Below are 17402 nucleotides of genomic sequence, written 5' to 3' on the forward strand. Positions count from 1 at the left end.
GAATTCATTATTTCATGCAAAAGGTTACAATTTATTGTTCTTAAAATGACAGAGCCCTTGCATGGCATAAACACATTACACCGCTTGTAAATGCTTGAAAATAAATAAGAGAATCAAAGATAATTGACACAGCAAAAAGGATCTGATGTTTAAATCATGCTCCTAGTAGTCGTGATGGCTCAGTTGTGGTACAGCAATAGGCACTGTATAAATGCCTTGTCTTATCAATTTTGTCTGTATTAATTAACATCTTCCATAATACACCTTAGGGCATGTATTCTGAACTCATCTGAGCTGGGTTTCTCCTACATGGTGTTCTGCTTAATTTAGGAAGCGTTTGAGGGTAAACTAACAGGAGGTGTTTTCTGCTAAACACAGGCAAGATTTGTTTGTTTGCTTTTTCTTTAATGTTTTTGTGAAGTTGAGCACTGGTGAAAAGTGTCAGCTGCAGAGACTGATGTCATCTTTGTAACACCAGAAAAGATACCGCACAGGCAGAAGCATTGCAAGCTTCCCTGAGCCATCCCATTAATGTGCCTTAACCCTGACGAGTAGAGCTGCAAGCCTTGGTCATATGCTCCTATCTCTGCTATTGTCATAATGGGGCTGTTTTTTAAAATAATACCGGATGATTTTATCACCAGTAATAAGATATGTAATTATCAGAATAATGAAATGCCATGCTTCAGGGCACAAGGTGATCACTGTAAGGGTCAGGAAGAAATATTTAATCCTTTGTGTATATATAGGCTTGGCAGAACTTGATTTTTATTTTATATCAGTTGGATGGATAATATTGATGTTTATTTTTAATCAGTTTAATTATTTTTCTATTCAATTTTTCACAGTTGTGCAAAATTATGGATTGTAACCATTTTTTCCAATTTTTCTTGAGTCAAATGTTCACAATGGTGGGGAATTATGGGGGACAGACAATGATTTATTTAATGACAATAGACATGATTCAAAAAGGTAAGGATAGATAATAATGAAAACACAAATTGTCAACATCACATGTCAAAATATACAAAGTAAATATCCTTAAATCAAATTCTGATAAGTTCACAAGCAGCATTTTTCTTAATTTGCCTATCTGTAAATTGTGATTGTTATCAATAGAAATATTTCTCATTGGCTTGTGTGAGAATGGTGAAATCAACATTTACCAAATAAATCTAATGCTCCCAAGTCTACACGTACAGTATTGCATAATTTAGTAGGTTCATTGTGGGGTTTTTAACTTCCTCGGAAGCATTACATTTTGGCAACAGAAAGGCTAGATACTGGGTGTGATGGATCAAAACTCTGATCTGGTACAACAAATCATTTTTTTCTTACAGCATTTGCATACTCTTCATCTGAGTACATTGTCCCTTAACAAGTCATATAACTGCCTTACCTTATTTACTAGTCTTCATAAATATAGCTGCTTTGACACTGCATGACCTGCTGTACCATACCATCTCTTCCATAGGGAGCTTTGAATGTGGTTAGAAAATCAGAGGGGGAAGTCAAGAATTTTTACATATGTATATGTAGAAAGATAGATAGGTATTACAATATTTTAACAATTAAATCAGTGGTTCTCAACCAGGAGTACATGTACCCCTGAGGCTATGCAGAGGTCTTCCAGGGGGTACATCAACTCCTCTGGATATTTGTCTAGTTTTACAACAGGCTACATAAAAACAACAAATGAAGTCAGTATAAATTAAAATTTCATACAGACAATGCTGTATATACTGCTGTATATACTGTACGCTGAAATGTAAGTACAATATTTATATTCCAATTGTAAGCTAGTAGTTTTTGAGTGAGGTGTAACTTGGGGGTACGCAAGACAAATCACTCCCAGTATTCTGGGAAGGTTGAGAGCCACTGAATTAAATCACACAGAAGTGATCTTATATGTCAAAATCTGTTTTATTCACTGCACACTGAAGCTTTGTTAGCCTAGGGTTTTGTAGTATCTTTTATAAAGGCTGGAGAATGATATGAGGTGAGTTTTTGGCATAAATCTTTCATGTTGCCCAGGTGAGCTGTCAGGTTAAATTCCAGCAATCAAAAGGTTAATGGAATCTGAACTTTAAGATGAGAATCACAGATTGGTTGTCATTTTCTCATGTTCAGTTGTCAATTGGTTAAAACAAGGAGGGTATAGTGAAAAGAACTACAACTGCCAATTTGAGAAGCTTCTCTTTAAAAGCAGTTTCTACAGTTGTTTCATGATTCCTAGCTCAAATAAACTCTCCATTATCCCAAACGGGGCTAATTGTGAGCTGCACAACCTGAGTTAAAATTTCACATCAATGACAAGTGAAATAATTGTGATGCTCTCAAGCCTGGAGGCAAAGCTCATTGCAAACAATGGAAGGATCCCATTGTCTATTGTGGTCCTTTAGCCCTTGACAGATGTTTCCATCTCAGAAATGGTGCATAGGTTTGGTGCAGCTGGCAGATTCTGCTTTGAATCAAGAGACAGGGCTACAACTAGGGATGGGGTGTGGGCTTTATTCTGAGCTACCTTGAGTTCCTCTGACCCTAGGCAGGTGGGAGTAGACACTGTGATAACAGCAGGTGCCCCCTCGATATTTGTTAGTAGCACACAAATGCAAATGAAAGGGAAGATGAGTAAGCTCTGCTCTGCTCTGCTCTGCTCCGTTGTAGATTTTAAAATTTCAGGACTTAATTATGCCACAGGTCTATAAATTACAGAAACACGTTAATGCTCCCGTGATTAAAATTATAGAGGGCCTAATTGAAAAAGCATAAACACAATTGAAGAATTCCTAATTCTAGATTGCTTTGAGATGTTAATTTCCTCCACAATGAATGTGTAATTTTTTGGAACCAGAAGAAGGGGGCTGTTCTACCGGCACATGGCTGGAGGTAGAATGAGGGGATTATCATAAACACACTCAAACAATACAAAAGGAAGCCTCGGCAGCCATGACACCATTTCAGATGCCTGTCCTCCCACTGCCGCACGTCTTGAGAGCAAAGGGGAGGGTTGGCAGAAAGATGACGAAGGAGAAAGGGCTGATTTAATTAAAAGGAGATATGGTACCAGTGAGAAAGGAAGGAGGGGAGAAGAGAGGGCAATGCGCAGAGGGTGCAAGCACAGAAGGCAATATCATGAGTGCTGAAGAAAGAGAACAAAAGGCAATGGATGGGTGGGGAGGGCCACTGGATCAGCCAGGAATGAAGCTGGGTGTGACTTCCCGCAGTGCCAGCCAGCACACATTGCTGAGCAGCTGGAAAAGTTGATATTGGTGCAAGAGGCTGTTTCCTTCAAAAGGGTGAATATTATGTCCTGAGTCCTCTCCCTTGTTCCAAAATACGCTGGGCATGGAGGAGCCACGATCAAGCACTGGGAGCCAAGTACGGCTTCCTGATTTTGAAGTTCCCCTAGCCTTGGTGCATGTTAGACCAGACCACAAATGCCTACATGCCAGTTAAGAATTGACAGAGTGCAGGCATGCACTCTCCTGCCTCCAGCACTCCTTCTCTGACCCCTGACACACCCACTCCTGCCAGACTGGGGAATAGTTGTTGTGTAGGAGCCAACTACACCAATTGAGAGCTCCCCTACTGCAGGAGAATTCATAGCTGGCCAGCTGGAGCGAGACGGCGTGGTAATTTTGCACTGTCTGGACAGTGCAAAGTGGCTCGATCGGGGTAGGTAATCTATAGCTTGTTGTTCTCAACACTCCTAGCCCCCGCACATCCTGGGAGAAAGTGACTGGGATCAGGAAGCCTATAGGATATTTTACCATGGCCTGCCAGGGGATTATGCAATTACAGGGCTTTGACGTCATCTGCCTGCTCCTGGTCCGGTTACCAAATGGTGAGAGTCCATATCTCCTTTATACCTCTGTCCTTTTCAGTAACGTGGCTTATGCTGAGCGGTGTCGATAGAGGGGCCTGGAATTCAGTGGGCTGTGGAGACAGAACTCCTGCCCCTCCCACAGGTGGTCCCTGCAGTTCAGTTTTGAAGCATGTTGATGGGACAATTGTGGACAGTAGCTTACAATATATCTGGCCATGATGTACCTGTTCTGTGGGTAGAAACCTTCATTGTATTATGTTATCAATCTCATGCTCTTCTCGAGCATTAAGTTAATTAAACGCTTGTAAAGTAGTAAATGCTTTTTCATGCAGCTCCAACTCTGTACAGTGAAGAGGGGAAGGAGGAGTGGGAGTTCTTAAATACAGACTAGATTCTCTGCTGGTATAAACCTGCATAGCTTAACTGAAGCCAACAGAGCTACTCCAGTTTACGCTGGCTGAGGATACGGCCGTATGTATCCATACCCCTGCCTACCCACTGCTTTTATGAAGAGGATTGAAGAGCTTAGGTGGAGCAGCCCCAGAATGGTGCCCCCTCTCTCAGAATACAACCAGAGCCCCTTCTTCTCCTGTGCCTTGCTTAAAGAACAACATGGCTCCTCTTGTCCTTGAAACTTACTTCTTGTCTTGAAAGAAACCACTGAGCATGCCAACGAGACCACAGTCAGTGACACCTGCCTAATGCTAAGTGACATTAACAATTTTTCTTTGCTTTGTTTTTTATTTGTTTTTGCAGATTAAACAGATGGCAGGTGGTTCAGGAGGGAAAACACACCTCTGAAGCCACTAACATTAGCTCCTGTCACAGTGAAAGCCATATCTGTCTGCAGTCATTATCTTTAATCTGCCATCTTAGAACAACATTGAACTGGAGAGAGAGGGACCAAACTATTCCACTGGGAAATATCAGCTATTATATCTAATTTGTGTTGCAAGCCAGGTCAGGCTTATGAATATGGCTAAGACAAGGGAGTGTACAATTTTGAAATGCCCTCTGTTGGTTTCTTTCCAGGCAGATTAGAGACAGACGAGTAAGCAATTTAAATAACGATGCATATATAATCCAAGTAACATAAATATGTTCATAGCTTCCTGCTCAGTCTTCCACCCAGGTTCCTTTCTGGAACAGCTGATGTTTTCTGGATTTAGATTTTTCTTTGCAGTCCACAGATATTACCCTAGTTACAAGGTCTTCCAAATGCTATTTGGAAATGTTGCAGTTGTAAAGTTCTGGCTATAACTATCCACCCTGGTGAGAGCTCAATCACCAGCTATTGTAAAAATTAGTGATGAGTAAAACACAAGAGATTTGGAGGATTGGTTTAAGAACCCAAATACATGAATGTTTGTTCAGACCCTCAGAGTCTGCCAAACGACACGGGGAATGCCATGAAGAGGGGGATGCTTTCCTTGTGAGGTTTCCCATGCTTTTTGCTTCCGTTTGGGATGGGGATGCAGCCTTTCCCACGTTGGGTCACTAGCTCCACTGCCTGTCCTCACTGGAACCTGAGGGTGCCAATTTGTTGTAGCTCTCACAAGAGAAAGAAAAAAAGGAGAATCTGAACTTCCTTAAATCACAAAAAATGTTCAGGGTTTGGGATTTAGCTTTAGCTTCGTGCCCTTCTTTTTTTTTTTTTTAATCCGAACTCATCTCTGAAAACAGTGGAACAATAAAATAGCCCTTAAAAGCAACAAACCATGTCAGGAAGTGAAGCTCGATCAAATGCACACACTTCATGGAACAATTTTGAAGGTCATTGACCCTGCTGCTCATGATGCACATGAGGCATCTATCTGCTACATTTATGTATGATTACTCACATAATGCAGTTAATGGAGTTTGGAGGAAAATACCAGTCGGCTGTTGCTTGTGTAGAGAGACAATTTAAGAAAGAGACCAAGCCCTGGATTGTTTTAACTGTGATATTGGGCAAATTCTGCCATAAGTAGCTACTGCTAGTTATTTTGCCAGGGTTCTAAGGAGAGTTGTCTTCATAGTGGTGTGGTGGATGAGCAACACGTAGGAAGATGGTTCCAGGTGGATTTTGTGGAAGTCACCGTTGTGCTCTGGAACGTCTCCAGAACGCTTGTCTCCCCCTACCTGTGAAAGACTATGCAGTCATCATCTGCCCTCCCTTCATCTCCTTGTGGAATATACCATTGGATAATGTCCAGAAGAAGTTGCACAGTCCCACTATATCCCAGCATTTACTTGCTGGTTTTATTGTTAGTGAGTATTGCTCGGTGTACTCAGTCTAGAAGACTCCCAGCTGCATTAGATAGGCAGTGTTCTCTGGTAGTTGGGGCCGAGGATACTGGGTTCCTTTTCAAGTTCCATCAGTGATATACTGTATGATCTTAGGTAAATCACTCGTTGTAATTTTCCTGTGCCTGACTTTACCCATCCATAAAATGGGGATAATATCTACTGTGCCTGACAGGGGTGTGAGGATTAATTAATGTGTGTTCTCTTTTATTTTGGGTTCTCATACTGTACTCATGACCCTGGTATGCGAACACCTTGAGATCACTGATGAAGGGTAAATTATCATTTTTATTGTAAACAAAGAACAGCTAGTTTTTAACAACTTGGGCATTTTAGAGAGACAAGGTGGGTGAGATAATATCTTTTATTGGAGCAACTTGTGTTGGTGAAAGAGACAAGGTTTCAAGCTTACACAGCGCTCTTCTTCAGGTCTGGGAAAGGTACTCTGAGTGTCACTGCTAAATACAAGGGTGGAACAGATAAGGAGTTAACACAATGATACTCAGACCTCAGTGGTTCAGGAGCCAAATTAGTGATCAACATTATCCAAAAATGCCACAGTCATGTGAATTCATTGTTTCATTTACTCTAATCTAATCTAAATTATTCTTACAGCAGAATGACTGACCAAATATTCTGCAATTGGTTAATATACTAAATGCATCCCAACTGGTTAATAATTTAGATTGATTAATAATTAAATCACACAGTGTTTTAATATAATGTGCTGCAAAGAGCTGCAAGAGACACAATGAAGAGTTACTTGGGGCTCCGAGTATCACTGAGTTTATATGTTGGAAGAGACCATTCAAGATGAAGTGGACAGTTAATACCTAGTTGTAGGAAAAAGGTGGGTCAGTGGCTTACAAATTGTAGTAATGAGCCATAAATCCAGTGTCTTTATTAAGTCAGTGGTTTTTGATGTCTAGCAAAGTTATGAATTTAAGTTCCCAAACTCGTCTTTTCAAAGTGTTGTGGAGGTTTCCATTAAGGATGGGGACTGAAAGGTCAGATATCTAAGTCTTCTGTTTGGGCAAAATGTTTCCTTTTACACCCCCTGGCCCTACACCACCCCCTGTAATGACCTGCTGCCACAGTCTGTACTTTGGTGCCAAAGGCAAATTAATGCTGCTGTATTTTTCACATGGAAATGTTTTCTGAGGGTAAACTTTACTAGAACACAATATATACTCTATGGCTTTATCCAAAACCCATCATGTAATCTATAGGAGTCTTTCCATTGATTTTAATGGCCTGAAGATCAGGTCTTAAATCACCAAAGATATCATCAGGGCAGGATGCTAGCACCCAGCATCCATCTCCCAGGAGGGTTGTGAAGTTTAATTTATTAATATATGTACATCTATCTGAGATCCTTGCATTAAAGGTACTGTAGAAGGGCAACATATTATGGGTCAAATTTTAAAATATATGAAACTACTACCCTTTAGAAAAAAGAAAAGGAGTACTTGTGGCACCTTAGAGACTAACAAGGTGCCACAAGTACTCCTTTTCTTTTTGCGGATACAGACTAACACGGCTGCTACTCTGAATATTACCCTTTAGAGACATAAATGACACCTCCACAATGTGCAGGCATATTATGTATCCACAAACTGACTGCAAGTGGAAATCTGAATGCTTGAGCCTCTAGCTATCGGATTATAGATATAGCTAGAGAAGCAAGTACTTGGGAGTTGCACCCACAGTTTCATTGTAGGTTTACATTTTGCAGATGCGATTTATGCTCAGAAAATTGAGTTCTTGCTTCCAGCTTTTTGACTCTTATGCATTTAATTCATGTAGGTTTTTAACTGAAAAATGCTAACCTTTCTATAGGTTTATTAGCCCTCCTATAAAATGTATTATTATTCTGTGAAGTTGGATGGGATGGTTAAAAAGCACACTGTAGGATGGATTTAATTTGTTATTGAAATCTGTAGGATTTTAGAATAATTTTTATAAACCCCTGCCACATTCTTACAGAATCCAGTTGGTTTCATCACTATTACATTCCATCAGACTTTCCATAAGGGGAAAATTAACACCTATGTATTAAGTTGTTAATGGCTATGCGATGAAATTTCCATTGCCTGGATTCCATTGCATGTCCCTAACCTTTGTTTTAGTACAAGGCTGCCACAAGGTTTGCTTTTTGCGGGCTCAGTTATTTATTTTCCCCCCTCCCCTGTGCCAGAACCCAGGATTTTGGGTGTGCTTTAGAAAACCAAAATAAACATAAAGGGCAGAATTTTCAAATGCTGGGGCCTTAATCTCCTGTTCAAATCAATACTTAATCAGAAAATAGGCATGTATATGTTCAAATGCCAGGCTAAGTATTTACATGCGAGTTTGGACATCACATAAAAGCCACCCTATTTTGAAAGTTGGGCCACAGTGTCAGAGTAAAAAAGGCTCAACCAAATTTAATGTCAGGAGTTAAATGGAAAACAAAGCATCAGTAATAAGATTGGTGCAAGCTAATACACAAATAGCTGCTGCCTAGACACCTTGATTTCTCTGTCAGACTGCAGCAGGGGCGCTTTTTTTTTTTTTTTTTTTTGGCTACTGTAGCTACTGCAGAGTTTGGAATCTGAGCTGATATATTTAAGCAGTAGCAGGGCAAAATGATCTGAAGGTACGGTTATCTGGTGGGCAGGCTTGTTATTGATGATCTATGTTCCATGTCTTTCTATGGCCACTTTAACTACACTTTACCATGTGAAACCAACAGTAGATGTTGAATCATTTCACCATGCTTCCTGTAGATACCTATGAGTAAAGCATAAGTTCTAAGCATACCACAAAACAAAATGCCTTTTCAGTTCCCTTAACCTTAAGAAGAAAAGGAGGACTTGTGGCACCTGAGAGACTAACCAATTTATTTGAGCATAAGCTTTCGTGAGCTACAGCTCACTTCATCGGATGCATTCAGTCATCCGATGAAGTGAGCTGTAGCTCACGAAAGCTTATACTCAAATAAATTGGTTAGTCTCTCAGGTTCCACAAGTCCTCCTTTTCTTTTTGGAAATACAGACTAACATGGCTGCTACTCTGAAACTTAACCTTAAGGAAACCTTAAGAGTAAGGTTCACAAAAAGTTTGTATATTTCAAACAAAAGGACAGAGTTTAGTTCCTGGCCCTTTGTGTGCAATCTCATGAATATTTGATGCCTTCCCCACAAAAGCAGCTCTTCTGTGAGTGCTACTGCTGTTTCAGTGCTACCAGCTGGATGAGTCTTTCATTTCTGATAGCATTCCCAGGAGTACCATACTTGTGATGTCCACAGAATGGATACAGCAAGGATGAAGGCAATGCAAGTTTCCCGCATGGGCATTTCAGTTGGCCCTAATGATGCCACTGTCCATTAGTACCTGATGAAATTTGGGGATGGGGAGAAGGAGTGTAGTGACGTGGGGATCTGTCTACTGTGAGATGACTGACACTATCATCCTCTTTCTCCTAGCCCACTAAACAGCTGTTTGGATGGTAATGACTTCTGCATACTGGTAATTTGGACCACAGCTAAAGGTGAAAGTTTCCAGATTCTCTTGCCAATCCTGGGTTCATTCTATCCATCCCAGAATAATAATAATAATAATTAATAATAAAAAACCCAAGTGAAGTCAGGACTGCAGAATCAGCTATGTCTACGGCAAGCTTTCTTGTCCCCTATGGGGAAAAATGTTGTTAGGGATAGAATAGAATAGAATACCAGGGTTGGAAGGGACCTCAGGAGGTCATCTAGTCCAACCCCCTGCTCAAAGCAGGTAATAAACACATTTGTATTATTTAAGGAAAAGTAGATACTAAAATGTTGCTTGTTCTAAACATTAGTAAGTCAGGCAAGGGCATCAGTGTAGGGTCAGGAAGGAATAACTCTCTGTGATGGGTATACAAACCCTAAGCTGGAGAGCAAGGTGTTCAGGAGCAGCCCTGGGCCCAGGTGGCCCCATCCTGTTGCATCTGCAAAGCTTGCACATGCTGGAGATGGAGTTTAAAAAGAGAAGCAGACATGCTCATAGGAGGCAGTCAGTGGAAGGGAGCAACCTCGGCTCTGAGCTCTGGGGAAGTGCTGCCTAGGAGTTCTCGCTACCTGAGGCCTGACAGCACAGACCTGATGAAGCCTGCGAAGGAGAGACTGGTGACTGATTGTGAAGGTCAGAAACTTTATTTGTGATTCTTTAATTTATCCCGTGGGGGAAAAGGCAACTTAGGTAGGAAGTGATCCAGAGAAGCAGCTGCTTAGCGCCCTAAGGTGCAGAATTTAGCTGCCCAGCATCAGGCCCTGGATAGAAGCCTGCTGGAGAGGATGGCCTGGGCTCCCCTATTAGCTCCAAAAGACGTGACAGCAATATGCGGCTTTACCTTGGTGGAGAGTCCAGTTGGGGAAAACCATGATTGTTAAGGGGCCCAGACCTGAAACTTGCTGCCCCCTGACGTTGGCCACTTGATGGTTACCAGGTGCATTCTGGGGATTTTTACCTTTCAGGGAAGCAGTAAGAGCCAGGACATCAGAGTGGATGGCCGAATGGTCTGATGCAGTATGGCAGGTGTTCTGTGACAGCCATTTCCCTTCACCCGTTGCCCATCAAAATCTATCAAAGCCAGACTCAAGCCCATGCAAATGGCTATCTTTCTGGACAGCTGCTTCCCCAGCTCATCTCCCCAGTTGTTCTGCATACAGTGTGAAAGGAAAGCTAGAGCAGGGAAAGAAGCTTGCCAGAGTCCAGAGATCTCACTGTAGTGGGGAAACAAGGCTGTGACTTGGAATGATGATCATCCATTCTCATGCTTGCACATCGACTGGAGAACACATTGTTTAAAAGATTACCTTGTAGATGATGATAAGAGCACATTTTCTCCCTCTGCACACAGTGTTTATATTGTGGCGATCATAATGGCTGGTGCTTTTATCGGTGATTTAGAACAGAGCTGTCAAAAACTTTAAATCGCTTCTATTAAAGTAAAGTAATGTGATTTTATCTGTATAAAACCTGTAAAATTTATCAAGGAATCCAATTTTGCCCCCCCCCCCTTTTTTTTAAATGAAAGACCTTGCAGTGACACAGCAGAGCAGTTTCTCCGCTGAAAAAGTCAGACCCTTGACTAATGTGCCATATCTGACAAGCCTCAGAGAGCTCGTTTTGGAGAGCAGAGCTTTTTCGGTATTTGGAAGACCATGTTTTCTCATTGCTTGTTGGGCTCATGAAGCTGCCTGGTGGGTGAGAATTGGTTGCTATATGGACAGTGTTGGTTGACACTGATGGAGAGCAAAAACTATGGTGTGTGTTACTGTCCACCTGGTAACCTGACTAAGAGCCAGTAAATTACCTGGGAGAGATTTCCTTATGGACTCCTCACCTTCCTTCCCTGTAGTCTGCTTTCTAAGAGAAACACTCCTTCCTTCCTTATCCTGTAGTCTTCATACAGTATGTGAACTTGTGAGATCTGACAGGCTGCAAACGTTTGGCCCTGCTCAGTCCTTGGACGGGGGGACCTCCAAGGAATAATCTGATGCTGCAATGTTTTTTGTGAGTCAGCAGGGGCAGCTCTTTCCATGAGTCAGTTCTGCAATAGTGCCATTACTTAGGGCATGGCTACACTAGAAACTTCAAAGCGCTGTCACGGGAGTGCTCCCATGGCAGCGCTTTGAAGTGCGAGTGTGGTCGCGCACGAGCGCTGGGAGAGAGCTCTCCCAGTGCTCCTGGTCATCCACCTCCATGAGGGGATTAGCTCCGAGCACTGGGAGCCTGGCTCCCTGCGCGTGGAGCCTGTTTACACTAGCGCTTTAAAGCGCTCAGACTTGCTGCACTCAGGGGGGGTGATTTTTCACACCCCAGCCAGCAAGTTAGAGCGCTATAAAAAGTAAGTGTAGCCAAGCCCTTAGTGTTTGTACAACACTTTCTATCAGTAGACCTCCAAGCACTTCACAAAGCAAGTCAGGTTTATCACCTGCATTTTACAGGTGGGTAAACTGAGGCAAGAGAGAAGCAATGTTACTTTCCCAAGGTCACCCAGGAGGCCAGTGGCAGAGCCAGGAATAGAATCCAAGAAATAAGTCTCCCAAGTGCCAGTCCTTTGCTTTCTCGGCTAGGCCACACTACTTGCTGTGGACCAGTGCCTCGCCACAGAGCTGGCAGGGCACTGTGCAGCTTGGAGGTGTCATCTACATCTCCTGAGTGAAGCGAAGTGGCATAACTGTGTGCTTGAATTGTGGTATAAATCTGGATGTGCTGACCAGATTCCAGTGTGGGTGGTTACATAGTCAACCTAAAATTCTTACAGCAGTTTCATTTGGATAGAGGATACCTATTTACGTCCTCTCATTCTGTACCAGCAGTGATTGCATTTGAGTGGTAGTTGAAGTGATTTGCAAAGAGCCTTTGAATCATTGGGGATTAAAGGTGCTGCGGTGAACCTACTGGCTCATTACCTTCCACTCACTCCAAAAGGTAGGGAGAGGACTGAGCCAGTAGACAGAGCTAGCTAGTGCTCTAGAAATAGCTGTGTAGACAGCTCTTTGAAGTGGCAGCTCAGGCTCTGAAGTCTAGGGTGGGGGGTTGGCTTCAGAGCCTGAGCCGCTACTTCAATACACTTTCTACACAACTATTTTTAGATAGGTAGCACAAGCCCTGCTGGCCTGGGTGTCTCGAGATGGGCTAAGAGGCTTGCTGCCGTGGGCTGTGTAGATGCATTCTCAGAGGCTAGAGGGAATCGAGCTCTGTGGGAAGCCAGAGGCTATGTATGAGCAGGAGCAGCAGGCTCGGAGCTGGCTGTGGAAGGAAGACCAGGCAACATGCAGTCTGATAGCGAGGCAAGGCAGGAGCCTGCTTCTGACAGGGGATCAGCAGGCATGAGGCACAGGACAATGGCACGGGGCATAAGGACAACGCAGAGGAACTCCACCATGGTCTTGGATAAAATAAATAGGGGATGGCTGAGACAGAAGTTTGGTCTGCAGGCTGGGACATGCTTTGCCTCCAGGATGGGGTGGACTGAAGGGAGTTTAAGACACTAACCCGTGGAGCCCCGTAACACACAGGTACCTTTATATCCCACTACTGGACTCTGCCACCATGGTCTGGTTAGGAACTATTGAGTTGATCTCTTATTGTAAACGTTCAAGCTATTGTGCACCCTTTATGTGTCACCCTTTATTTCTGCTCTTTGTAGGGGAATTATCCTGTATTGCTCATTCAGAATGGGAATGTGTTGACGGGTTCTTGGAGTATGTCTGGCATGTGGCTCTGAGCAGAGACGACAGCACCTGCCAATACTGGGGGAGGGAGGCAGAGTGAGGGCAGCGGCTTCAGCAGATGTTACTGAGCATGCTCAGTTGTTTGACCATGCTCAGTACAAGCCAAGCAGCAAAGCTGACCCTTTGTGCCCCCGCCCCCCCCCCGGCCCCCCCCCGGCCCCCACAGGTTGCCTCTGAGTTGTTGTGCACCTGGAGTGCTACTGAACACTGGGTTGGTGTACCACAGCATTCACACTGATAACTGCGGTGCTATATACATGTGTCATTCATATTGTCTGTGATCATCTCCTACCAAGTCCATCATTCTGAGCCTTTTCCATAGCTTGTCAGCATTTATCTGACTGCTTTCTTTCCTGTGGGAGTGTGCTAGGTAGCCCCAGAAATTAGTTGGTGATTAATCCAAATGTGCAGGTTAGCTGTTTGGTCTCTCTGGCCTGCTTTAGTTGTCCCGCCCATGTGTCCTGTGGAAGTGCTGATGAGATGTTGGTGCGTTAAAAGTTTTTCAGACCAATCTTTCTGCAACAATAAGCCTCTGAAAGCCACTAGAATGATGCACTGCTGGCTGTTTCCAATCTTTGCATCGATTTCTCCTAACTAGACAAAGAACTAGCCTCATGTAGACAGGTGAGGGCAGCATATGTGAATACTCTGAAAAAAAGTGAAATGACTGCAGTGGTATCTCTTTCTTTGTCAAATGGGTGAGCAGTGTTAAGCAGTCAGGATGCCTGTCACAATTGTAGCAGTGCTGAACTTAAGGCTTTGTTAACTGTTTGTGACAGAAAACAAAGCCAAGCGTATCTGGATGCTGTGCAACCCTACTTGGGTCTACAAAATTGTGCTAGAAGCATCAGGAATTGCTACAAGGTATCACTGAGATCAAGAGCTTAATGGGATACAAATTGGGATTAAACTTTTATATAGATAGAAAGAATATCCAGAATTGCTTTAATTTTCAAACAAAGTGTTGGAAAGGACAGAAACCCACGTGCTTCAATGCAGATGCCAATTTTAGCTATAGGGATGGTTAGGACGAGACTCTTCATGGAGGAATTAACGTGAGAGCCTTTCTCCTATTGTTTCAGTAGTTCTGCTCCAGGAGAGAACCCAAAAGAGCAGAGGTAGCAGCAAGTATATAATACGCACAAGTACATATTATGCCAAACTATGAATCTGTTATTTTATTCAAACTAGTTCATACAGCCTTAGCATAAATTGTTTCAAAAGCCATTCATCATCACCACTTTCAACCACCATTTCATTTGGTGCATGGTGGGATGAAAGCCATGGGTACCTCCTTACAGTACAATTCTATCTTGTGAATTCCCCTAATGCATCTCTCTACCTTTGTTACTGGAGCCTGTTTCTGTAATTACTGCAATTCATTGTTCATAGTAATTTCGCCATATACATGTAACATTTCGTGAGATAATGTTACACACTTGTGGCACTTTTTGTCCTAAAAGAATCCCAGAATGCTTTACGAACAGCATACGCAAAACTGAAATCTGTTCTCATTTTCACCAGGCCATATCTGGAGTAAATCCACTGAATTCAGTGGAATTACTGCAGACTAAATGATCAGAATCTGGTCCACAGAGCACCAGTGGAATGCAGCCATTAGTGAGGAGAAGGGCCTATATACTGCATAACTGTGAAGGGGGCCCCAGTGAACGGCATTTGTTTTCAGTGCTAAATTTTCCTGTCTCACTATTACTTTAGCTTTGCCTTTTTTCTTTCCTTGTTGGTGAGCTTCTTGTTATTCTAACCTTGTCTTATCTCTCTCTTTCTCCCTCCCCACCTTCGTCTCCCTCCTAGTGTCTATCAGCTTGTTGTCAAGGAAGAGAGGCTGCAGAAAGCACGGAGGGCTGCAGACATCATTGAGTGCTTCTCTGTTCCAGTGAGCTACAAGAATGCTTCCAGCCTTGACTCACCCCATTACTTTGCGGCCGAGCTGAAGCCCGTCAATCTGCCCGTCACGCAGCCGTTTACGGTGGGCGACAACAAGACCTACAATGGCTATTGGAATGCTCCACTCTCACCACTGAAAAGCTACAGCATCTACTTCCAGGCTCTCAGCAAAGCGAACGGAGTAAGTGCAGTAAGAACTGAGACTGGATTTGTGCACATATGGCCACCTCCATCCCTCCACCTCCTAAAAATGCACACTTTTTTTCCTTAGAAAGCCAGAGGAAAATTAAACAGTTCACTACTAGTCCTCTGCTTTGGCCTCTGGTGCATTGTTCCTTTGAAAACTGCAGGAGAACATTATGTTGTACATGGTGCGTCTGGCGTTACCAGAGATGTGTTTTACTGAAATACCCCGAACAAAGGGGGCTGGTTATATTTTACTGCAATTTGCTTCTTTCCCTGGTTCATTCTTTTCCTTTTAGTTGCACTAACGCCAGGGAAGGGGCTTATAGGACAGACCTACTACTTCCAGATAATCTTCACTTTCAAATTTGTCATTACTGGGGAAGAAATTATGAAACAAGAGAAATGCAAAAAGCTATGAAGGAGGATTAGCCTCTAGTCCTGAATCTGGCTATATCCTAGTTCAGCAGTTAAAGCTGGGATTTTCAGCTGAAGCGAAATTTAAGAGGTACCTCTCTCTTTCAATGGGAAATGTGTGTCTTACTCCCCTGCAGCCTTTTGAAAAGCCCATCCTATATGGCTAGAACTATTTATCCTGTGTTGGGGAAAGAGGTTGAGAATGGAGACAACACAGGTACAAAACATTCCTTGCTATTTCCAGCTGCCAAGTACTACCCTTGCCATGCTGAAATATCATTCATATCACAGGAACACGAGATGGAAAAGGCCATCTAGTTTATCTTCCAGCTTATTAGCATTTTTACTGCATTCAGCCATTGTCCAGTACTTTTACCAGTGCTCTCTATTCAGTCCTCTTTTCCATTAATAAATTCATGCAAGTTTTTCCTATGAAAGAGCAAGACAATACTGTATCCCAAACCGTATTGCAAAGGTAAACTACCTACTTAGGCTTTAGAAGCCACTTTAAGTATCCATACAGTGTCTTCCCCATGACACGGAAAACACACCCACAGCCACACAAAGTGTTGGGCTTGATTTAATAGACTAGCAAGGCTAATGAGCATTTATAACGTTCCAGTTTTACTGCCAGCATTTATCACCATTCCTGTTGCAAGGTATCTGCAGCATCACTTATGAGCAGCAAAACTCTTTAATGTGATGTTTCCTCGCCTTGGCTTTCTCACCAGCTGATATCTTCTCCTTCCAGCATTATTCATGTAATTCAGCATTAGATTTGCCTTTATAAAGAAAAGAGTAAAATATATGTACATGTTTGTCTGTGTCTAGTTAGTTACCCCTTGCATGATAGTTGATTGCTTGTGAATGGGTCCCCAGGGAAGGAAAAGCTTTATTTGCTCAAGTGCAAACTAATATGCCATAAATAGATAATATGAATGTAAATGTAGGCTTCACCTGGCGTGCTGGATTAATACAGCAGTGTATGGTTTGTGTTTTTTTCTGAAACCCTGCAGCTGGAAGGCTTCATATGCTCGGTGCACTGTACAAGCTAGTGCAGGGACGTGAGGGGTCTGACTTGACTGTACAGTATTAATGCATATCACTGTATCACCAGTATTATTCTGCACCTTTTAGTTACAGGCAGAAATATATGGGCTGCAGATGGTGCTTACTCACTTAATGAATCTGGACTTTTAGGTCCAAATATTCAAAAGGTCTTTCTTCAAATACATGTAGGACCATTCTGCATGTGTAAAATACATTTGCACGCACAGCAAGTAATTTTGATGCAAATTCCCCTTGGAGCATGCAGTTAGTTGCCTCTTGCATGCATACATTTTATTGGCACAGCAGGTGTGTGTGTGTGTTTTCAGGGTGCAACTTAAGGGCTGAGCGTAGAAAAAAGTGCCCAATAAGTATAAAGTGTAATAGGCTGCCCTCTGCTGTGTGCAGCTCCAAAAGCAGAATTTGGATTTTCAGGTGAATATGCATATTCTTCCTTGTTTCAGGACAAA

At 42.7% G+C, this 17402-nt stretch overlaps 1 protein-coding gene across 5 annotated transcripts in view; it reads left to right on the plus strand.

The window, feature by feature from the left end:
* PTPRT (protein tyrosine phosphatase receptor type T) overlaps positions 1-17402 on the plus strand; it is a 720698-nt gene that overhangs the window by 556577 nt on the left and 146719 nt on the right. For all 5 annotated transcript variants that reach the window (XM_074970228.1, XM_074970229.1, XM_074970231.1 and 2 more), the window contains exon 12: positions 15193-15466. In XM_074970228.1, the coding sequence (XP_074826329.1) occupies positions 15193-15466 (274 nt within the window). The remainder of the gene's footprint in view (positions 1-15192; positions 15467-17402) is intronic.

This window comes from Natator depressus, chromosome 13 (genome assembly GCF_965152275.1).
Source record: "Natator depressus isolate rNatDep1 chromosome 13, rNatDep2.hap1, whole genome shotgun sequence".
Classification (NCBI taxonomy): domain Eukaryota; kingdom Metazoa; phylum Chordata; order Testudines; family Cheloniidae; genus Natator; species Natator depressus.